The sequence below is a fragment of the Uncinocarpus reesii genome, genomic scaffold (genome assembly GCF_000003515.1).
Source record: "Uncinocarpus reesii 1704 scaffold_1 genomic scaffold, whole genome shotgun sequence".
Lineage (NCBI taxonomy): Eukaryota > Fungi > Ascomycota > Eurotiomycetes > Onygenales > Onygenaceae > Uncinocarpus > Uncinocarpus reesii.
The window spans coordinates 1245714-1268792 of NW_003052500.1; the positions used below are offsets into that span (position 1 = coordinate 1245714).

At 48.9% G+C, this 23079-nt stretch overlaps 8 protein-coding genes across 8 annotated transcripts; 4 read left to right on the plus strand and 4 right to left on the minus strand.

The window, feature by feature from the left end:
* Window positions 1–446: 446 nt before the first annotated feature.
* Window positions 447–3983, plus strand: UREG_00604 (CLAP1 protein; the record flags this gene model as incomplete). The annotated part of the gene is made up of 1 exon (XM_002541044.1): window positions 447–3983. The coding sequence occupies one exon, from the start codon at window positions 447–449 to the stop codon at window positions 3981–3983; it is 3537 nt and encodes a 1178-aa protein (XP_002541090.1).
* A 656-nt stretch (window positions 3984–4639) lies between these two features.
* Window positions 4640–5645, minus strand: UREG_00605 (uncharacterized protein; the record flags this gene model as incomplete). The annotated part of the gene is made up of 3 exons (XM_002541045.1): window positions 4640–4973; window positions 5125–5328; window positions 5398–5645. 3 exons carry the CDS (start codon window positions 5643–5645, stop codon window positions 4640–4642), a joined length of 786 nt encoding a protein of 261 aa, XP_002541091.1.
* Window positions 5646–6584: 939 nt separating this feature from the next.
* On the plus strand, window positions 6585–7277 carry UREG_00606 (uncharacterized protein; the record flags this gene model as incomplete). Its single annotated transcript, XM_002541046.1, has 1 exon — window positions 6585–7277. The coding sequence occupies one exon, from the start codon at window positions 6585–6587 to the stop codon at window positions 7275–7277; it is 693 nt and encodes a 230-aa protein (XP_002541092.1).
* An 852-nt stretch (window positions 7278–8129) lies between these two features.
* On the plus strand, window positions 8130–9349 carry UREG_00607 (uncharacterized protein; the record flags this gene model as incomplete). Its single annotated transcript, XM_002541047.1, has 3 exons — window positions 8130–8315; window positions 8421–8770; window positions 8932–9349. 3 exons carry the CDS (start codon window positions 8130–8132, stop codon window positions 9347–9349), a joined length of 954 nt encoding a protein of 317 aa, XP_002541093.1.
* Window positions 9350–9742: 393 nt separating this feature from the next.
* Window positions 9743–11479, minus strand: UREG_00608 (uncharacterized protein; the record flags this gene model as incomplete). The annotated part of the gene is made up of 4 exons (XM_002541048.1): window positions 9743–10004; window positions 10064–10713; window positions 10736–11404; window positions 11465–11479. The coding sequence occupies 4 exons, from the start codon at window positions 11477–11479 to the stop codon at window positions 9743–9745; spliced, it is 1596 nt and encodes a 531-aa protein (XP_002541094.1).
* Window positions 11480–11986: 507 nt separating this feature from the next.
* UREG_00609 (uncharacterized protein) lies at window positions 11987–13361 on the plus strand (the record flags this gene model as incomplete). Its single annotated transcript, XM_002541049.1, has 2 exons — window positions 11987–12241; window positions 12432–13361. The coding sequence occupies 2 exons, from the start codon at window positions 11987–11989 to the stop codon at window positions 13359–13361; spliced, it is 1185 nt and encodes a 394-aa protein (XP_002541095.1).
* A 1744-nt stretch (window positions 13362–15105) lies between these two features.
* UREG_00610 (uncharacterized protein) lies at window positions 15106–17228 on the minus strand (the record flags this gene model as incomplete). Its single annotated transcript, XM_002541050.1, has 6 exons — window positions 15106–16220; window positions 16273–16394; window positions 16446–16656; window positions 16717–16816; window positions 16884–16913; window positions 16965–17228. 6 exons carry the CDS (start codon window positions 17226–17228, stop codon window positions 15106–15108), a joined length of 1842 nt encoding a protein of 613 aa, XP_002541096.1.
* A 1469-nt stretch (window positions 17229–18697) lies between these two features.
* On the minus strand, window positions 18698–20811 carry UREG_00611 (uncharacterized protein; the record flags this gene model as incomplete). The annotated part of the gene is made up of 2 exons (XM_002541051.1): window positions 18698–19911; window positions 19962–20811. The coding sequence occupies 2 exons, from the start codon at window positions 20809–20811 to the stop codon at window positions 18698–18700; spliced, it is 2064 nt and encodes a 687-aa protein (XP_002541097.1).
* Window positions 20812–23079: the final 2268 nt, after the last annotated feature.

Below are 23079 nucleotides of genomic sequence, written 5' to 3' on the forward strand. Positions count from 1 at the left end.
CGTCACCTCGTTATGCCGGGTTCATCGTTAATTTTAGTCAGTTAAGGTCACATCGACCGCAACATCCTCCCACATCCCGACTCCTTTGTCCATATAAACACTTTTAATCACCCCGCCCTTTTCTTTTCTTTTTCAAGAAGCTGGCCTTCTCCTTCATTCACGTCCAGCTGTTATGATAACTGCAATCTGATTCTCCAACCACCATCTCACCGCCCAACACGAAATGTCCCACCAAGGCTAAGCAAACACGGGGAGAACCAACAGCGTAAGCGAACGGAATACGAGCGGAAACTACGGACGGTACCCTTGTTAGCCGTTGGGCGCATGGTTATCCGATCACTCTGGATGTTATGAATTGACTTGTGACGATAGACGACCACGACCACTTCGCTCCCCCCTCACGACGCACAAACAGAGCCTGACGCCGGAAACCAGAGTGGTGAAAAATGGCTGTCACAACGCTGAAAGTGGATGGCATGACATGCGGCGCCTGTACGTCCGCTATTGAGTCCGCATTTAAAGATGTGGATGGAGCAAAGGAGGTTTCGGTCAGCCTTGTGATGGGAAGAGCGGTGGTAGAGCACGACCCAACAGTCCTGGCCCCAGACATGGTGAAAGAGATAATCGAAGATCGCGGCTTTGACGCAGAGGTTTTGACAGCAGAGCGCTCAGAATCTGACAGAACCAATGCGACCAAATCCCCAAATACCGTCTCGACAACGACTCTTGCAGTGAGCGGAATGACATGTAGCTCGTGTACATCCGCCATTGAGGCGGGACTGACGGGCATTCCTGGTGTTATCGAAGTTACCGTCTCGCTGCTATCGGAACGGGCGGTGGTTAAGCACAACGTTTCCCAAATTACATCCTCACAAATTGCGGATATTATTGAAGATCGGGGTTTTGAGGCAACCGTGTTAGATTCGGAAAGCCCGAAACTAGATGTCACCAGCCACACACTCGACAACATTGATACCTCAAAAAATCAGTTGGCACAAACGAGTACCACGATCGCCATCGAAGGCATGACATGCGGAGCATGTACGTCCGCTGTCGAAGGGGCTCTAAAAGACCAGCCAGGCTTAATACGTTTCAACATTAGCCTTTTAGCTGAGCGCGGCGTTGTTCTCCACGAACCGTCTATTTTATCTACGTCAAAGATCATCGAACTCATTGAGGACGCCGGTTTCGACGCAAAGGTACTCTCATCAGAAATGGATTCGTCATCTCAGCGCCATGCTTCCGCATCACTCAATTTCAGCATATATGGATTGACGGATGCTGCCTCTGCTACATCTTTAGAAACTCGGCTCCGCAACACACCAGGAATACTAGCTGCCGATGTGAGATTGTCGAATTCACGCGCTACAGTCACCCATCAGCCATCAAAAATCGGTATCCGAGGCGTCGTGGAAATAATCGAACATGCTGGTTACAATGCTTTGCTTGCTGATTCGGAGGACAACAATGCCCAGCTGGAATCACTAGCCAAAACTAAAGAGATACACGAATGGCGAAAAGCATTCTGGTTCTCGTTCTCCTTCGCTGTCCCCGTTATGCTGATCAGCATGATAATTCCCATGTATTTTCGGACCTTGGATTTTGGGAGCTTCGAAATCATCCATGGCTTATTCCTGGGCGACGTTGTTTGTCTATTCCTCACCATTCCTGTCCAATTCGGAGTCGGGATGCGGTTTTATCGATCCTCATTCAAATCGTTGAGACATGGTGCGCCTACTATGGATGTTTTGGTGATGCTGAGTACAAGTCTAGCGTTTGCATTTAGTATTCTAAGCATGCTTGTGTCGATGCTTTGTATGCCGCATACACGACCAAGTGTTGTGTTCGAAACAAGTACAATGCTTATCACTTTTATTACCCTAGGCCGCTGGCTGGAAAATCGCGCGAAAGGGCAGACATCTCGCGCATTATCCCGGTTGATGTCGCTCACTCCTTCCATGGCCACTATTTATGACGATCCAATTGCCATCGAGAAAGCAGCTGAGGGCTCCCGTGGCTATGGGAATGCAGCCGAAGAGAAAGACGCCATCACCAGTGGTGCAAAAAGTGCGAATCAAAAGTCGATCCCTACAGAATTGATTCAAGTTGGTGATGTTGTCTGCCTCCGCCCAGGAGACAAGATTGCAGCCGACGGAACCGTCATCCGTGGTGAGAGCTATGTCGATGAGAGCATGGTGACTGGCGAGGCTAATCCAATTCGCAAAATCCGAGGGAATCAAGTTATCGCGGGTACCGTCAATGGAGCCGGGTGGGTTGATTTTAAAGTTACGCGGACAGGTAGAGATACCCAGCTGAGCCAAATCGTTAAACTGGTCCAAAATGCACAGACGAACCGAGCACCAATCCAACGTATGGCAGATATCGTTGCCGGATATTTCGTTCCAGCTATCCTGACTCTAGGATTGGTGACATTTTTGGGCTGGATGGTTCTCAGCCATATCTTACCCAATCCACCAGAGATATTCCTTCGAGGGGGCAGTGGAGGTACGGTAATGGTCTGTCTCAAGCTTTGCATATCTGTGATCGTTTTTGCGTGCCCGTGCGCCCTCGGACTTAGTACTCCTACTGCTGTCATGGTTGGAACTGGTGTTGGAGCTGATCATGGTATTCTCGTCAAAGGCGGCGCAGCACTAGAGGCAGCGACAAAAATCCAACATGTGATATTTGACAAAACCGGCACATTGACGACGGGCAAGACAACAGTCGCTGATACTAAACTGGAACCCATCTGGGCATCCAATGAATGGCGTCGTCGCCTATGGTGGTTAATCGTCGGCCTTGCGGAAATGACAAGCGAACATCCTATCGGTAAAACTATCGTCACTGCAGCAAAATCTGAAAACGGGCTTTCGAATGACGACCCCCTTGATGGCTCCATAGTCGAATTTGAAGCAGTCGTCGGAAAAGGTGTATCTGCCATTGTTGAGTCCGCAGCCAGCATTGAACGAAACAGGTATCACGTCGCTGTTGGAAATGCAGTGTTCCTACGCTCCAAAAACATACAAATACCCGCAGCGGCGGATCCAGATAGCCAAGGCCCTACGACGACAGGGCTGACATCGCAAAGCTCCAAATACGACGTACTCAATGGTGCGACTAGAGTGCATGTGGCGATTGATAATAAGTATTCAGGCACAATATGCCTTCAAGATTCTTTGAAACCGACAGCAAAAGCCACCATCGCTGCTCTTCATCGAATGGGCCTTACCACGTCCTTGGTAACCGGCGATACTTATTCTACTGCTCTCGCCGTGGCCAATGCAGTAGGCATCCCAGCAGACTCGATCCACGCCTCCGTTACTCCTCTCGAAAAACAAGCCATCATCGCGGAGCTCCAAACTACATCCAGGCTCGCTGTCGCCATGGTTGGCGATGGAATCAACGATTCTCCAGCACTGGCAACAGCCTCGATCGGCATCGCGCTCTCCTCCGGCACGGACGTCGCCATGGAAGCCGCGGATGTTGTCCTCATGCGGCCTGACGATTTACTCTCCGTCCCCGCGAGTCTCTGCCTCGCCAAATCAATCTTCAGACGGATAAAGATCAATCTAATCTGGGCCTGTCTGTACAACGCCATCGGCCTACCATTCGCAATGGGCATATTTCTCCCCTTTGGAGGCATCTCGCTGCACCCCATGGCCGCCGGGGCCGCAATGGCAGCTTCGAGCGTCAGCGTTGTCGTGAGCAGTCTTCTTTTGAAACTGTGGAAACGGCCACGGTGGTTGGATGAAGAAAGACTGGAGAAAGAGATTGAAATGGGCTTGATCAGCGCGACGGGATATAGTCGCCGTGGAGCCGGTGGTTGGTGGAAGAAGAGCCCGGTTGGATCTGAGCAGAGTGGAAAGGTATGGCGGGGTATTGAATGGGCTGTGCAGAGGGCCTCGCGGATGATGGGGCGGAAGACGAGGCGGACAGAGGAGGAAGGTTATGTGCCCTTGCAAACCGTTGAGCCGATCAACTAAGTTGGTCTTGTCAGTTTTTTCCTCTCTTAGTATTGTTATTGTTATTTTTAGCTGTTATCGCTATTGCATTCTCGGGCCCTTGTACTTATTTCGGTTGAATGCCCCCGCGTATATACCCGCAACGCATGTCTAATGTTATACTCACGTATTCCTCTATTTTTCCTTGCATGAGCTACATCGAGACAGCATGACAGAGCTGAAAGCAAGAAATATCTGTGATTAGACTTGGAATTGTGGTCTCTGAAAACATGAAGATTTCAATCCAGTGTTAATTTGATGCCTTTGATTCATCACATCACGGTATTATCAAAATATGAGCTTCTGCTGCGACCAGCAGAGAAGAAAAGGGATATCATAAAACCAACGCCAAACATACAGACAAAATTAATCCTAGGAAACACATGAAATGGCACAAAACACCGTACATTATCCCAAAACAGAATAGAACCAAAAATACAAAATGCCGGGCTTCTGGCCAACTTATTAGTCCAAAATGCAAGGACCGTAATCCAGCCCGTGTAGAGAGTATTGGCTCAAACCTCTTTCCATCATTTACTTCAGGTAAAGAGCATGGCACTCAAACGAAGGCCCATAGCCCCTTTTGCCTATCGAGAAGGCCGTTGTCACAAACCACAAAGCGAGTGAACTAATTGCTATCAGGCGAATACCGACTTTTCCTTCGTCGTAGCTTTCTTTGGCGGCGGCGGGAAATACATCATCGGCTGGCCAGGGGTGCCAGGCTGCGCTGGATTGGTTCGCAATGGAAGGTCATTTGAGCCTCCCAATTGGTTGAAAGCCATTGTACGCGGGGTGATCGGCTGTAATAGCCCATTTTCCCCCTGCATAAAATTAGGATAACAGGGTGATTTGAGGGACTTGAGTTCTTCGAGGTGTCTGATTTTCTCGAGCTTCTTTTGCTGTCTTTCACGGGTCTCATCTGTCGGGAAGCACGATATTATGGCCAGGACGAGGTGAGCCAGGAAAATCACGCTACAAATGGCGTCAGCCTAGGGTTAATCAGACACGGAAGGTGTGAGAGACGCACATCAAAATGATTGTACACGCAAACCCTGATTTTGCCTGCATGCAATAGCCAACGTTACTTCGATGGGCTGCAACATTGCAGTTTTTAGTAATATACCACGGAGGGCCGGATTGAGGGTGCCCCGGATCGCTAGTATCGCTTCCAGCTTGCCACGCTGCAGACACACAATACAGTACTATCAAAACGGTATGGACCAGGACAGATAGAGGCGGGTAGAAGACGTGCAAAACAAACATCGGCGTTTTGGCGAGGAGGAAGAACGTGCTCAACACTGAGATCACAAGGTTGAAATTGGTAGAGCTGTTGCGGACAAAGAAGTCAGAATCGATTACTTTAGTCTTTTCGTTGACGTAAAAGAGATAAACATACAATTGCGTCCACGGCCTGGGCACCGTATATGGCTCGTAATTCGCAAATCTGTAGACCAGTTCATCTGGGGAGCTATTAAAACCATTATCGGCGCCATCTTGCCACAGCCTTTTCCTATATAGATTTGGGGCCGCAATGCCAAACAGAGCAAGGACTGCAATTGTAAACGGCAGCTCTATGCCGACGAGTATCTTGAACGCGAGTGGAGAGACGAATTTCCGAGGCAGATACCACATTATCTTCCCCATGGCGGGCGAAAGGAGTGACTCGAATAGACCGGATGGCGAGAGCTTCGTTGGAGTTGGCAGCTACAGCGGGCTCTTGTCTTTACGCCAGGCCAGCTGGCTGGACACTCATAGTAAGCTTGGGGGAGTTTGCGGCTAAACAGCGGGAGCGAAGGAGCAAGACCGACAGGTGTTCATTGGAAAGATAAGAGAAGTCGTCGCAAGACTCCTTTAAGCGCGCAGGTCGGAAAGGTCCCTCGTCTGACGGCATGATTGCTTCTTCTGGTTGGCCAAGCAGAATCACAGCCCGCGACCAGGGCCTGTGGGACAGAGAACTCTGCAGACCAGGGAGAGTGTGATGGCTCGAATTTGCATCTGCCAATAAATAGCAGAGGACATGGGTGTGTCTGCATGCCAATCACACGCTAACCTGGGAGACTGCAGATATTGCTTCTGACTGGCTGATCAAGGATTTAACCTGGCGGCAACCATCTTTTAGCACGACCACCGAGTAGCCGTCGGTCGATCACGGAGAAGAGAGCAGGCTTGACATGGTTGCAGGCGCTTCGCAGGTCAATGAGAGCAAGTCCATTACCGTCCATTACTGTTGAGAGAATCAAGGACCTTTTCAAATGGGCACTGCTATAGTTAGACAAAAGACATGTCGTTTGAAGAAACATGGATTGTCGTCCGGTTTGGTTTTGGGGCTGAAAAGGAGTGTTTGTATTGTTTGCTCGTGGACGGTGTTTGCTGTGTTTGTTCTGCTTAGATCAGCAGCCGACCCCCACCATTTTCTTGGCTTTTGTTGATGCTTCGCGCCTCGGCTCAAAAGCATCGCGACAAACTTCCATCACCACCACAAACCCGTTCCATCTTCCCGCTATCCGCTGTTCTATCGCCCCACTACGGAGTAATCTTGAACTATAAATTACTTGCTTCTCTTCAACTTGCCCCAACTTCAAAATGGGCACGCGCAGCGTTATTTGCATCTGGTACAAGGGTCGCTTCGTCGTCGCCCAGTATACCCAGTTTGACGGCTATCCTGAGGGGCAGGGAATCAAGATTTTAAAATTCCTTGCAGCTCCGGGTAACGTTGAGCGTCTCAAGGCCGGTCTCGAGCACGTCAAAATCATCAGCGAAGAAGAGCACAATGAAATCGCGGAAAAAGTGGAGGAGGACACCAGGGCAAAGCAAGCTGCCGGCGCCCAGATCTTGCAGTTTGATTTCAGCGGAAGATCTGAATTCGACCGCGCCTTCCCCTCTCTTTCCCGTCTTGCTGGTGGCAGGATCTTGGAACTCGTTGCCCAGGGTACTGCTGAGAAGCCAACCATGATTTACATGGACTTGGGATTCGTGAATGATGCCCTCTTCTGCGAATGGGCTTACTGTGTTGATCTCGACTCCGGCGTCTTCGAAGTGTTTGGAGGTGGTACTTCAAAAGAGCAATCCGGAAGCAAGCGATTCCAGGACGTTGGAGAGCCAGATGCGCCAGTTCCTCGCCTCGTGAAAAGCTTTTCATTTGACAACCTGCCAAAGGATCAGGATGAGTTCATCGATATCCTAAATGTTGCCCTGGAAGGTCCACAAGAGGCTCGTGATGGCGAGCAGGTCCAGGGCCAGCAGGAGGAAGCGCAGACTGCAGAAGACAACGACTAGTTCTTCAAAGGTATGGAACCTTCCGGATATCATATCTCCGGTCACTATTCGATGCTAATTCGGCGTGCACAGAGCTACACAACATCGGAAATATTGTAAGCCAATGCGTGGAAGCTTCGCCAATGATTTTGAAGCCTTGACATCAGGTAATAAGTGTTGACTAAGGGTTCCAGGCCCACAAGGAAACCATTCTGTGTCTCATCAAGTATTCTATGTTGAAATGCTTCTTCATCCTGAACAGCACGCATATACCACATGCAAGTGCTAGATATTGGAGGAAGTGCTGTCTGAAATTTACCAGATGCGTAGGCCCTAACCTGATAGTTTTAAAAGGAATCTCGAAACCAACGGACGTTGCGCGTTTTGCAGTCGATTCGAGGGCATTGTTCAAGTCCACCAAAGCGCTATAGTGGCGACCCTTGTTTACATGAAGCCTCAATCCGGCGCGACTTACTCTTTTCTCTCGCAATTCCACTTCCATCCGTACGCATGTATGTAGGTATATACATACGTACATATTTCCGATGGCGATTGGGGTGCACGTAATTCAAGTGTAGGATCCGCAGTTTTAGAAGAGTATTTCCTCAATCTTAAGGATTCAAACGTGTCTGCGTGAGCAGCCTCCTTTAACCGTAACAGAAATAAAGTTGTGAATTTAGTCCTTCTCTATTTACTTATACGCCAACGATATTCTCCATTCCCCTTCAACACCAGAATTTTATCCCGCCAACTCTTCTTCTATATCCAATGTTACAATTGCGGATTCGCTCTATCGTGAAACATCCCAAATTCAAACCGCTACCGCCTCCAGTTCATATACATATTGGGGGTAATAGCTGGCAGTCCATCCCCATGTCGACTGCTAAATCCATCAATCAGTCCAATAAAACCAGTGTCCCTCATGAAAATCGCACTTCGGCGGAACCCCGTCAGAGCACCCTATATCCCGTCCGCCTATCGCATATAGAACAAATCAATCCGACGATTCGGCTCCTTCAATTTGCAATACCATCACGGGTCGATGGCCGGTCAAATACTGTAAGTTCTACCAGTCGAATGGCCTAACTGAATAACAAAAAAGTTATCATAAGACATTGGATACTTGGAGCACTAAAACCGCCTTTTCTCTTCCCAAACCAATAGTCAAACCATTCATCACCAATTCCGCCAAAAGCCTTCACTTTCCTCCCCGGTCAATGGCTAGACGTCCATATTCCCTCGCTTCGGGATGCAGGCGGCTTCACAATCACTTCCACGCCACTGGAAGCGAGCCCAGAGTCCTCCGACTACCCGTATATTGAACTTGCTGTGCAAGACGCGCCCGGAAATCCTGCTGCAGCATGGCTCTGGCGGCCTGAAAGCGAAATCCTTGGCGCGGAGGTACAGGTCAGGGTCGGCGGATCATTCGTTTGGCCGCCGTCCGCTGCAGGGGGTGGAATCCCGCTGGCGGAGATTCGGAAAGTCATCTTTGTGGCGGGCGGAGTGGGAATCAAGTATGTGTCCCCTCGCTCCTTCGTGTCCTTTTGTCTTTTCCTGGTTTCAGGCAAAAGCCATGTCCATTGTCAGCGTAGATGGAAGCTTACAAGAGCAGCCCCCTCATATCGATGATTTCTCATATCCACAATACCCGCTCTGAATTGCATCCATCTACAAGGATTCATCTCCTCTACTCTACAAAACTTCCCCCACCGATGAAAAATCAAAACCGAGAAAATCAGATACTATTTCTTCCGCGTCTTCTTGAAATAGTCCACTCAGAGACACGAGGGCACCCCCAGCAAGACAAACCAAAATCAACTTTTCAGCCGCTGGACGTGAGACTATACCTGACAAATCTCTCCGCCCAGGGAACCTGTACCAGCGAATTATTGGCTGAGTCTCATCATGGCATATCCATCTATGACCGCCGAATCACCGCTACTGATTTGCAGCATCTTATCGGTAGCGACAGCGATGAGCGGGTAAGGACAGTATGCAATGTTTGTGGGCCGCCACAAATGACGGACGAGTTTGTAGACGTGCTCAAGCACATTGTTGGAGATGATAGGGTGTTTTACGAGAAGTGGTGGTGATGGAGCGGCCCGATTTTTGACGGGCGTACTGAGTTCATGTTGCAGGAAACACCTGTGAGGTGCTGATCATATAGACTGCGGAGCGTAATTTGTTCAAATAATGATAGAAGATCGGAATACCAAGGAGCCGGATTAAAAGAGATAAGTAAACCACGGTGCCAGCGTCATATGCGGTACAGTAACAAGGTGCCAAAAAGCGAAAGGGTAAACCTGGCATGTACAGGGAATCCCAAGCCTATATGCATACATGAAATAATATATATAGAAAAGCAGCAAACCTGATTGCTAATGAATCAGTATATATTCTTTCACTAAACTCAAAGCAGTAAACAACTTACAAGCACACTAACGCCCCATTCCGTACTATACACACATTATGAGCCATCTGTAGCTTCAGGTGGTCTGAGGAGGGACGACTTTTCCACCGTCGACAAGCATCATTTCATCAACTCGTTCTTCTGTATTTCCGGATTCAACACGTTTGTAAGAAATAATACGGGCCGCGTTCATGTCAATGTTGAAGAATCGAACCCGGCGGACGAATCCTCCGTATCCGCCGTATCCGCCGAAACCAGCACCACCAGCGTAGCACATCCACAATGCTGGCAGGTCCTTTTCATTCTTTTCAAGCATACAGTAGTCATTCGCGTGGTCACTGTAAAGTACCAATCAGAAAAGGCAGTTCAGGTACACAATGGGACCGAAGCAACTTACTGTCCACACGATACGACGACAACATTTTCGTTGACAAGAGCGTCTTTAAATTCTGAATTAAATCTAGGGGCCGTTGGGGCCTCGCGCCAACTTCCTTTATAATAGTTTTTGACCTTTCGGTATTCGGAGAGCGGGATATGGATGAATGCTAAATTCATATGAATATGGGTATATGCCTGGTGATCCTTCTTCAGGCTTTGCGCAGTATTCCTAAACCAACTGATCTGGCTAGGCTTTAACCAATCGTAGCCAGGATATCGACGCTCGTCGGGAGAATATTTGTGCGTGTCGAGCATGTAAAGGCTCAACGCAGAGTGGGACGAGGTATGTCCGAGGATTTCGACAACGTAGTTCCCAACGCCTTCTACATCAGCCGGGCCAGGTTTCGCGAGAGAATAAGGCAGGTTCTGCGTTAAAGTCATGAGGGCATTTCTATTAAGGTCACCCTCATCGTCGTGGTTACCGAAGATAACCGTGTAGGGGATCTTGCGTCTAATAAAGAGCTCTGCAAATTTCAGAGTTGCCGTCTGGGCATCGGGTGCAGTATCGCCATTGATCTGGTCACCACTCAGTACCACCAAATCCGGCTTCTCTTCGTCAAGTAATTTACCCCAAAAATTCAAGTGTTCGCGGGTCGGCTTCACACTTATCTCCAGCCTTGAGGTCGGGAACTGGATCCCGGCAGGTGCCAAAGCCAGTCGCTAAGTGCAAATCCGAGGCTTGCATGATCTTGAATTTACCATCCTTCCGTATCCTTGGGACCGGTTTTTCCAGCTTTCCACTCGTCCCTCTCCGTATAGTTAAACGCGGTTCAGTATGTGTATCCATTAATAGCGGAGTGTCTTTTATCTCCCAGTTCGGACGGGGATCCACAGCGTCCGCGCCGAAGAGAACATCCACCGCTGTAATTCGCTTAGACTCCCCCGTATGATGAGACGACCGTAAAAGCCATATTCCTCCAGGCCTAGATTCCCATTTCTTATCGACTCCGGCTCCAGGATCAAGCCGGCCCATCTTCAAATCCACGACAACTTTTTCATCCGGGAGGAGCTCCTCCTCATTTTTCCTCTGGACATGTAGGTAGGCTTTATACGTCCATCCTGTATTCAGAAAGAGATCCTTTTCCACTCGATACCACACGCTTGGATCCAACCTGCAGGTGGAGAACAGATTCAACGTTGAGCATGTAGCTATTGTGACGTCCGTAACAACGAGTCCGGGGTGATGAGTGGGCAGATACTGGTGCAAACGACTGGGAATAACGGAGACCTGGCTGTCGAGTATTAGGACGAAAGTCAGTACCAGCACGACCAGCGCACCAAGTTTTGAAACCGTCCGCAACTAGACAGGAGCATAGTGTGTTAGTCTGGCTAGATTATGAAGAAGATAGGCGTCACATACTATCCGGCGGTTCATCCTGGCAGCGCGGCCCCGTTTTGGGAGGACAACTAAAGGAGACACCCAGGGCTATCTCTTGCTTGTGTCACGGATGAATTGAGAGGTCAGTGCCAGAGCTCTGCGCATTGTGCAAATCGCCGTCCTGGAGACAGGGTGTAGAACGGGAAGACGCTTCGTCTAAAATCCAGAAACAGCGGGTGAGGGCGATCAGAATGAAAACCTTGGATTGTCTATTCAGCTCTCATAGTGGGCCTTGCCGTGCCTTGCATCGTCCACGGTTGCATCCTATTATCTACTTCGGAACGTGATTGTTGTCGAGATTCGGTTTAGTGAAGGAGCCAATTCGCGGAAATACTATCAGCCGGTCAAAAAAGCTGAAGCTTGACGGTAAACTAGCTAAAGAGCTCTTCTCAATCCACGGCACCACCGTCAAGCACCATTGTCTTAATTCCTGGGATTCTTCTTTCTGAAACGAATGTCGCCACAGCCCATTCTTTGTTTGCCAAAGTCAATATCCCATATTGGATGTCGAAATTCCTCGCTCACCTCCGTCGATTCTTCCGGCCGCTCGGAGCACCAATCTCACATGGAGGAGCGATAAACACAAATTTCTCCAGGTTTCAGGAAGGCGATACAGTGTTGATAAACGGGAAGCACCCTATATTAACTAAGCCGCTGGGGAAGAACAAGCGGACTGGCGTCAGCCGTGGATCTCTTGAGCACAATGATATCATCGGCAAACGGCCGCGAGATATAGTACAGGCACAAAAAGGCACGAGGGTTAGTGTGCTACATGGTAGATCGCTCGGCTAACCGCTGTTTACTCTCGCCAGGTGTTGGCTATAGAGTTACGCTCCCTAGTCTGGAGGAATATGCAACCTTTAGTCCTCGACTAGTAACACCGGTACGGAGCACTCCGAACCTTCGAAGAAATAACCAGGAAGCATTTAGCTGATTTTAAAACCAGTAGATTTACCCTGCAGATGCCAATTTAATCGTGAACCTCTTAGACATTCATGCTCCCAACGCTTCGGGACAGGAGGAACCAAATGAGCCCCTTGAAATTCTGGAGGCAGGAACCGGCCATGGATCACTGACACTTCATCTTTCTCGCGCGATAAACGGTGCGAATACCTGTCCACCACCAATCCCATCTCGCTCTCAACAGAAGGTTATCCCTGAAGTTTCCACCGGTGACGAAACAGGCACTTCAAAGAGCAAGGAACAAGAAGTGTGGGACGCATGGCGCGCAAACCGGCAAGCTATCATACATACCGTGGAAATATCTTCGAAGCATTCTTCCCATGCTGAGAAAATTGTTCGTGGGTTTCGACGCGGTATGTATGCCGGAAACGTCGATTTTTACGTCGGAAGTGTAGAGAATTGGATCGAAGACCAAACTCGGCGTCGCGGTAAAGGGCTGTTTTCCCAAAAGGCTAAACCCTTTCTTTCGCACGCCATCCTCGATATGCCGTCGGCGCATTTACGGATACCTCATGTTACCCCCATTCTCAAGGTTGATGGGGCCCTTGCCGTGTTCATGCCGAATGTGACGCAAATAGGAGACTGCGTTAAGCTTATCAAAGATCAACGATTGCCATTGGTTTTGGAAAAGGCAGTAGAGCTTGGGATTGGTATCAGCAGCGGCAGAACCTGGGATATCAGATTGGTCTCGCGACGGCCAAGTGCAATAAAAAACAAAGACCTAAACCAGGCAACGCGAACTGGGAATGAAGAGACTGAGGATATATCTGAAGATGAAAGCCAAAGTATCACCACTAATGTGGCCGCCGAGGAACCACAGGCGGGCGACTCGGTTCTCGTCTGCAGGCCGAAAGTTGGAGAACGTATTGTAGGAGGAGGCTTTGTAGGGTTATGGAGAAGGATCAGAGAAGATTAGAGAACAATACAGAAGTCGAACGTGCGACTACCTTGCTGTGCGGAACTGTCAGGAAGGACGCATCCTCACAGTTTGAGCCTCGAGCTTGGCCGTTTTTGATTTGGCAAAGATGAAGTGGGATCATCGCTGCGCGCCAGAACCCACTCAGCAATGTCTTTCACGAGAGCCTCTTTTATGCCGTCTGGCTCAGCATGCAACTTGTGGTAACCGCCTTCATATGCCTTGAAAGTTTTATCAGAGACATCGACGGCCTCCGTGAAAAGCTTACTAGCCTCAAAATCGTTGATCTCGTCCGCGGTTCCATGGCCAACCCAGAGTGCAGGCGTTTGCGGGTGCATCTTCTGCAGCGAATCTTTAGAAATGTGTTGGAGCGCATCCAGCCAAGCAGCTCGATCCAGCATTCCTGCAATCCCCCCAAGCGTACCCGTATGATGGCAAAGTGAATCCTGTTTCCATTCTTCACAAACTCGAAGGTCGCGGCACAGTAACGATGCCTCCAGGGGCTTGTAGAGCTGGTGGTGCGGTCTTAACTTGGCAACCAATCTTCCCAGAAACACAGTCAACTTGTAAGGGCGTGTACTTGGGTGTAGAGCTATTAGCGGGGAGTATGCTAAGACTCCGCGGACGTATGGTGGGAAGGAAGTAGAATTCAGCATGTAGTAAAGCACCTGTCCGCCTCCCATGCTGTGTCCCATGAGGAAGAGAGGTGCAGTAACCTGCTGCTCTCGAAGCGACTCATGGACATGAGTTAAAAACGAATGGATATCCGCGAGGACAGCTTCAGTGGTACCCGTACGGCCCCAGGATGTAGAATCGGTCACGGAGCGGCCCCATCCTCTGGTAAATGATGGTAAGAGAGGTCGTAGATTCGATGTAGCGGGATATGCTCACCGTTGATCAAACGCCCGCACTTCAATCCCATGTTGGGTCAATCCAGGAAAGAAGTCGTAATACGCATTGCCTAAAACCGGACTTGAGCTTCATATTTTGGATGTCCCAGCAAGATGGGCTAAAACATACAATGGTCGCTGAAACCGTGGACGAAAACAATCACCGCTTTGGGTGGCCCGTCAGTCTGTGGATTTCCACAACATCAATACCGATATTTGTAACAAATGGTGCTAGATTAAAATGAAAATGGGAATGCTACCTTCCATGACTTGGTGTATAGTTTTGTCCCATCAGGCAGTGTGTGCCAGCCTTCTTCTGTAGTAGCCATCGGTGCAGCTGGCTTAGATTCTCCACAGATTAATAGAAGTTCGTAAGGTTAACGAGACAGTAAGTGCGGGGCTTTTATGGTATATAGAGCAGTTGCAGCGGATTCGGATGTCTGAAATGAGGCGAGACAAGAGAGGTTGAGGATGACGAGCAACCACGGAGTAGTTAGGTCAGGGTTTCACATGCCACCTACGGAGTAACTGACTAGTTAACTAGTTAACGCAGCTCAAGTATGGATTTTCCCAAGGCAATACAATATTGCTCTCCATGTTATGATGACAATCATCATTTTACAACCCGCGGATGAAATTCATGCTTCAAAATCCGGTTCGGTGGGATGGAAAGTATACGTGGATAAGTATAAATGCAGAAAGAGGGTAGAGTCATACACTATCGTCTTTCAAATCCATATATAAGTAACCTATAACTCCATGTTATATGCAGAACCTTTTGTAGTTTTAGCCAAAAAAAAATAAAGCCCTTGTTTGTGCAGCCTGGGGCCATGAAATCCATATCAAGCGTTATATCAGCCTTCTAAATCCGTGGTTCCTTTCCGACTCTGCTTTTCCCTGTCTCTTCGTAGCCTCTCCTGTCTCTCCCTTTCCTGCACATCCAATCCAGTCTTCGTAATCTCATGCTCTTTGTTCAGTTTCTGCCGGCCGATTAACAAACTCACAAAGAATCCAATAGCTGCTACCGAGGTATAAAATATCCACATCACTTTCAAGCTTTGATTATATGCATTGAGAATTGGGATCCTCTCCCTGTCCGGAAGTGCCCTAACGAAATCGGTAGAGCCGCCTGCAGAACCGCCTTCAAGTGCTTTGATCGTCTCGGGGGATAGAATCGAACTCAAGGTTCGGATATTCGCGCGCATTCGATTCTGGAACACCACACCACCCAGCAAAACAGAGATGCTGTTGGCCATGTTGCGGACAAATCCAAAGGTGGCAGTTGCGGTGGCGATGTCACCGGGCCTGAGATGGCTTTGAAGCGCAATCAGCGGTGCTTGGAAATTTGGACCGATGCCAAGCCCAGCGATAAGTTGGTATATGATAACTCGGACCCAAGACATGTGTGGTGGTAAATCGATATAGAGGCCATGGGCAAGAACTATTGTAGCCATACCAATCCATATAGGCGGGAGGCACAAACCCGTCTTCTTGATAAATATCCCTATCAACGCAGAAACCACGGAAACCGAAATGATGAAAGGAAAAAGATAGATTCCAGACTGGAGAGGAGTAGCCCCCAAAACAACCTGAAAGTATAGCGGCAGGAAATAAGATCCGCTGGTGTAAAGAAAACCGTGGGCAAAAGTCGTTCCATAAGCTGCAATGGTTGATCGGCGAGCAAATAGCCACAAAGGCATAATTGGATAGTATGCCAGTTTCCATTGGATGAGCAAGAACAAGGCAAAAGTGAAGATGCCAAAAATGATCAGGCATAACACGGTCGCCGAACTCCATGGAAACGAAATACCTCCATATTCTAGCCCAAGAAGAAACATAACAGTACTGCCAACAATGGTTAACGAACCAAGCCAGTCAATGGCTTTAAGTCCAGCAATCAGTGGAGTTTTTGGTGTGTGGACCTCAAAGAAGAAAAATATGATCACGAAGGCGATACCGTCGATGGGAACTATTTGCCGTCAGTGCTGCGATTCGCAAGAAAAAATTCAAATTTATCGTACGATTTATATAAAAACACCAGCGCCAGGTGACATATTGGGTCATAATACCACCGACCACCGGACCAACAGCCCCAGCAAGGGCCCACACCATCCCGATTATGCTATAGTATATGCCGCGGGAACTATTCAACTCGTTAGATATTGGTATGAAAAAGGGCCTGAAAGGATCATACCGGATGCTGAAGAGGTCACTGATAGAGATATTAACCAGAGCAAGAAGGCCGCCGCCTCCAACACCCTGAACAGCTCGCCCACCAATAAGCATTCTGATGTTGATACTGACGGCACATAGAAGCGAACCAATTAGGAAGACTACGTTTGCCGTTAAAAGAATTGGTTTTCTCCCAAAGATATCGCTGACCTTTCCCCAAATCGGCGTTGAAGCTAACAAATCATTAGCGAAGCACAAACAGGTAGCAGTCTAGCAACCCTGCTTGATCGTACCAGCAGCAGCCAGCAGATACGCGGAGCCAATCCATGTATAATCTGCTTCAGAGGTCCGAAATGTTTTGGATATTGTAGGGAGCGCAGTGGTAATAATCGTCTGTCAGGTTCTTTTGTTAGGACGACTGTGGTCATCTGGGATGAAATTTCACTCTAGTCCACCTTACCATATCAAGAGCGGCAAGGAACGTCGCCAGCTGATTGTTTGTTAGTTTCATATGCCACCCTGACAACACGAGGGTACTCACGCAAAGAGCAGTTATTATAACGGCAATTCTACCCTTCGTCATCTTTGGCTCCTCAGGAGTAACTGGCTGTCCCTCCGGCGCCTGTCCGACTGGTTTTTCTGACGACAAGGACGCATCACTGGTGCTCACGACAATTGCCTGTGGTTCCTTCGTATTGCCTGCATTGCATGTGGTATCACAGCTTTCAGTGTCTATTTCTTCCGCGACGGTGTTGTCTTTCTCCTCCTCGAGCACATTTAGCTCTTTGTTCTTCAAAGCCGCCATATCTAATCAACCTCGGGAATCGAGACCACTCAACATGGCAGAAACATGAAGTATGCGAGATACTGCCTGCGAGTTGGTTGCGCCAAACCCACTGGAGCCAGAGAAAAAGCGAATAAGAAAGATTTATGGGTATATACGGAGTGCTCTCTCTATATATGGAAGAAACAGAAAGAAAAAGCCAGCATGGTGGAATAAGGCGAAGAGAAGTATTAGACAGAAGGGCATTATTAAGTAGCAATGGCCCTTTTCTGGAACTCCGAGCTGGCACTTGAGCAGGCCAGAGACTTTCGGCTATTTTATTCCGCCATCGTCCAGGTTAACTAGTTACCTCGCCTGGGGGAAGATATGCCCCACTGACAGAGGATGATTATTGTTGGGATCGGGTTTTGACTGATCAAATAATTGGTTCACGCTGTATCATTCTGTCGAGCCCTGGAGGTCTTTTGACGCTCCCAACAATTGCAGCCGTTTGTCGGAGCTGAGCCGGAATTGCGGCTTCCAGTGGTCAAACCCGGTCCTGTTTCTTGCAGGGCGTCGAATATTTGTAAGCGCAGCACCCGCACCGTTGGGGCTTAAACGAGCTGCTGGCCGTGTTATCAAGAAGTCAATTCCCCAAAGAAGGCCCGAGAATCACTAAAATTAATGCATGGCTTTTCCTATTCCGACGCTAGGGCCACGGGCGGGACTTGCATTTTTTGCTCTTGTCAAGGATGGCCCTGGCCAATACAATGCCTTTTCAACCCGTATTTTGCTGATCATGGCTAGAATGGATTCTTGATAGCTATCGGGACTGAGCGCCTGGTCCCGACTCCCGAGAATTGACTCGACGTTTGCTCAACCTTTTCCACGTGAGGTTTTCCACGTGGACGGAGTGTAGGACAAGATGAAATATCGGGCGTCGAATGAGTGCAGATGAAGTTTTGGTCTGATCAGCTTGAACAGATAAAGAGGCACTGTATGCCATGGACTGTTTGTGCAGCTGCTCTAACTTCCTATTCTAGTACCATGTATGGATGGAGCAAAGTAATGGGGAGACAAAAATATGCTAACCTTGTCTGCCATTGCAAAAAAAAATAAAGCTAGAGCGGCACCAACCCCAAGCAAACAAAACTAGGTAAGAAGATAGAGAAAATCTCTGATTGCTCCCCAAGTCCGGCCTCCGCAACTCAACCATAACACCGCTCAGCAGCCTTTCGCAGTAAGACGAGAGAAAGTATGGCAAAAAAGCAAGGGAGATCAGGGATACGGAGTACATGTATAACGGGACAGGAGAAAAGCGCCACGCCATCAAGGATGTTTCCAAGAACGAACGCGAACGACAAACCACGACGCGCGCGAGACGGAAGGTGTAGGAGCAAGAAAGAACAATGCAAGCAACACTATAAAACAGAAAGGACATGGAGAAAAGCAAAACCCAAGCAAGAGCACCGTGCGCAAGAATTCCGAAATACGAGGGGGATTCGTCGGCCTCACGTCGCCTTATCCCGTTGCGGCCCAAAGTCTGCTTCTACCGGTTTGTTCTTCTTGCTCTTCACCGAAAACTCAGCCATGAGAGCAATGTGGTCGCTAGGGAAATGATAGTTTGGGAATCCGGGAACTCTCTTGAGGTATTCCTTTTCGACTTCCCCAAGTAAGGCGGTCACCTGGAGGCAGTTGGAAGAGTACCAGATGTAGTCGATGACGTCTATATACTCAGGCGTGTAGTTGGTGAAGGCCAGTTCCCCTACGGCACCATACGCCGATTTTAAGGTAAAAGGGTGGGTCATTCCCATGCGGCTCAGATTGCCGTATAAGCGCTTTTCAAGGTCCGGATGTTCTTCAGCCAATCGACCATGAGCGAGAAGATTATACACGGCTGAACCGGGGCACGAGTTGAAGTCGCCACAGACAAGGATGGGAATCTGCGAGGCACTAGTATATTCGACTGATGGGGCTGGCTCCACGGGGGTTGATGCTTCTTGATTTTCCTTTCCATCCTCTGGCTCTGAGAACCTAAACGCCGTTTTGTCCGCGCATGGAGGGATCTTGGTATACTGCTCGGCGAGTTTGGTAACTTCCTCCATCATGATTGCGACTTGGATAAGTTTGACGTCCTTGTAAGCCGGATCCCAGTGGATGTGGACGTTTACGACAATGAAACGTTCTCCTGTAAGCCTGTTCTCCAAGAAGACCACGACCGCAATGTTGTCCTTCTGCCACAACCGGTTGTATATATCATCCTGACCCTTCGCATCCGGCCTTCGGACCGCAGTTTGACCGAAATGAATCATGCTCTTCTCAAGGAGGATGTATTTGCTTCCCTTGAAAAAGGTAGCACAGCCATCAACATACTTAGCTTCCTCTTCCGGCATACCCTGGGCTCGTCCTTTGGGCCAGTAGACACCCTTGTAATCATTATACGCAAGCTGCTCGCGGAAATATCCATGGAAGCTCTTCTGGTCAATCTCTTGCAAACATACGATATCCGCATTGTGCCCGCGTATCTCGTTCAACAAGAGATCCTGCCGAAACTCCCACGCCAACGCCTTGGAAGGTACATATCCATATTGCTGGTTGGTAGCATACTTATCACACAAAGTATTATAAGTGAAAACCGTAAATTTGTTGTCACTGGCACCGTTGGCAGAACTCTTGCCGGTCTCATCGAGGACGATCCAATCGCGGTTGGAAGGGGGTAAATGGACTGTTCTATAATTAGCTCAAAATCTATTTGAAATGGCCTATCTCCTTTACCTGGCATCTCCTCTTTGAGATACTTGATGAGCGACTTTGTCCCCTCCTGCATGATGCGCGACTTCAGAATGTCTGCCAATGGATTGCCTTCAATCCCGAGGGTATCAAGCTGATAAAGACATCCAAGTTCATACGGAAGAGTTTGCAAGTTGTTGTCAAAAAGCAGGAGCTTCTTGAGATTGGTAAGCATGCCGATTTCTTCTGGGATTTCGGTCAATTCGTTGCTGGAAACGTCCAAGTGGGTTAAACTCTTCAATTCTCCAATGCTGGGAGGGAGTGTTTTCAATTTGTTATGGTTCAAATATAACTTGTCGAGGAACGTGTAGTGGAATAGCCCGTTTGATAGTGCGCGAAGTCCTTGGCCGCCGAAATCAAGAGAGACCCATCCTTGTCTGCGGTCGTCTTTGACTGCTGTAGCTCGATTCCGCTCTGTTGCCCCATTTTCGTTCTGATCGGCCTGGTTGGATGATAATTGAAGGCCTTTGGTTTGTTGTGCAACTGCTCGTGCGTAGTAATGGGGTGAGCTCGCTTGTCTAGACTCGGCAGCGAGCTGGAGTTGTTGCTGCCAGTGTTCATTCATTGGCTCTTCAATTTCGTCCTCCACATTTGTTGTTGTTCCGTTCTGCAGGTGGGAGGGGGTGAAATGTTGGTTTGCATTGGATAACGCTCCACCGGAGAAATTGTGTTGGTGAGCCAGGTTCGGGGTGGACTGCGAATGGTGAGGATGAGGCTGTTGGGCATGGTGCGGGTGGTGTGTAGGATGCTGAAACTTTGGCATCGGCATTCCGAACCGTTGATGGGACTGCCCATTCATCATGACAGGCTGTCCCTGGTGGCCTTGAGAATACATCGTGTATGAATTGTGGCTAGGTGATTGGTTTAGGGGAGGAGAGCGCGAGGGAGAGGGTGTATCGGTATTGAACTTTAGCCTGCCCGTGGGAGAGCCTGTTCCGTTTCGAATAAGGTGTCGTTGGTGAGTGGGGTGATGATTGTGCTGCTGAGTCTGATAATAAAACTGCCCGGCCCCAGGCTGCTGGAACCGGTAGGTACCATCTGCCATTTAACGAGGCAGATGAGACCGAGGGTGTATTTCGGACAGGGTCAAACGAGAGATCTTTAGAAAGTGGGCAGTCGAGTCAGCGGTTGGTGGCAGAGGCGTTGAACGAGCTGGACTTCTTCGTTTCTTCAACATCAGGTCCTAGAGCGGAGCCCTGGAGTGAGTGAGTGTGCAATCAGGCCTGATCACGTAGTGAATGCTCCTGTTTAGGCCAATGGAGTATTCACTTCACCGGTTTTCATTCACTAGGCAGAGGCGTAGACGGAGAGTAGCGCCAAAGTGACGGGAACGTCAGCAATGAAGCGGCTATTGCTTGTCGTCAAAGAACGCTGGGCTAACAGAGAGTATCGAGACAATACCACCCAGGAATAAAGCAACTTTGGGGCGTTGACATGGAGAGAATGCTCATTGATCAACCAGGCTCTTTGACGCCGTTCCAGGAAGCAGTTTGAATCCAGGCGGGAGAACCTGATGCTCACGTGATGTTTGGGGTGGCTGAGGTCATGTGATATGCCAGATTCGGCCAAAATGCTGTTCATCTTTGCGAGACACAATAACAACCACTCCATCCAGGACGGGCATTGTCGACGTCCTCGCAGTTATATAGCCGTCATTGTTGCGATCGATAGCTAACTACAGGTCGAATGAATCTCGAGGATACTCCCTCGTAAATTGTCGGGTTTCTCGCCGGTTTTTCGATTCCTCGAGCTCTCAGTGATTCTCCAGAAACGAAACAACCAACTATGCACTAACTACAACAACTCATGGTTGCTTTCACCAGACTGTGGTACGACCGACTACTTGGAAATAGAACATTGCTACAATGCTACTTATAATTTTGATCCTTTCCAATAATGAACTGATCAACCAGCAAGCCGATCCAGCAACCGCCGTCTCTGTGAGGTCTCAGTGCTCCTCATGCATCTGCACAACTCTGCCTCTGCTGTTACTATCTTTACATTTTTTTTCAGCAAGGATCTGATCGATAGTCTCCACGACCCTTCTTCTATCCTTCAGCTGATCGTCGCCGCTGACCGACCATGAAATCCAAGTTTCGAACCCGTCCTCTGAGCCGGGACCACTGTTCGCAAACGTTCTATTTCAATGTGGAATGTGCAAACCCATACATATCACGCCTCCTGACTGGGTAGCTGGTATCGGACGTCGCTGAACAGTGCCCCTTGAGTGCAATACGAGCTGGAATTGGCGAGAGCAAGCCGAATCAGGTTTGATTCGGCGATTTTCATGGCATCGCTTCATAGGGTCGCGCATGATTGGAAGCCAAGCTCTACTAATTAACAAGGTTATTCCTAGAGATGAAACATCTATCGCCCATGGAGATATTTTGATGCTATTCAATCTTCGGCGCTCTCTCGAGCTAGGTAAGGAAAGGAATGCAGGTTAACTGCATGTTGTGGTGCTGTTGTAGTTATTCCAGACGACTGGAGCCGCCTGCGTCATTCCAATGCGGCCAACCATTGGACGGGCATCGATAGTCCGTTGGCGCGTTCGATGCAGGGGGAGAGGACGCGGGAGGCTTCGGTTGCATATGCAACAGAATATCCGAGGGTTCTGGTTCGCCAAATGAAATATTAGTAGCGGAAGGGCACCCACCTGCCATCTCTGTGTTGTGAGACTCGGCTCTATCAATTGTAGAAAAGCTTTTGCGTCTCCTGAGTGTGGCAAGCTGGCTATGGAGTATATGGAGTACTTCGCCCAGAGCACCAGGGCTCGAACGTTGCGGTTTGCCCTACCACAAATTTCCGTCGAACACCACAAGCCAGTTAGGCGCATTTTAAAAGTCTCCCGTCTAACCAGCACGCGTCTGAGCCAGCGCCACGACCACGAGGCAATATCGAGGCCGGTCCCGCGCCCGGAGATCTCAGCAGGCCTAGGCGATTCGAGAAAAGAGTCAGAACTATAAATGATACGGCAAATGTCACGCCAACAATTGCCCCGCAGTAACTCCTAGTTAAAGCTCCCTGGAAAGCCCGTTATTTCCTTAAAACACAACAGTCCCAGCTTTACTCCGAAAGATAGTTATCTTTCTGTTAGCACTGG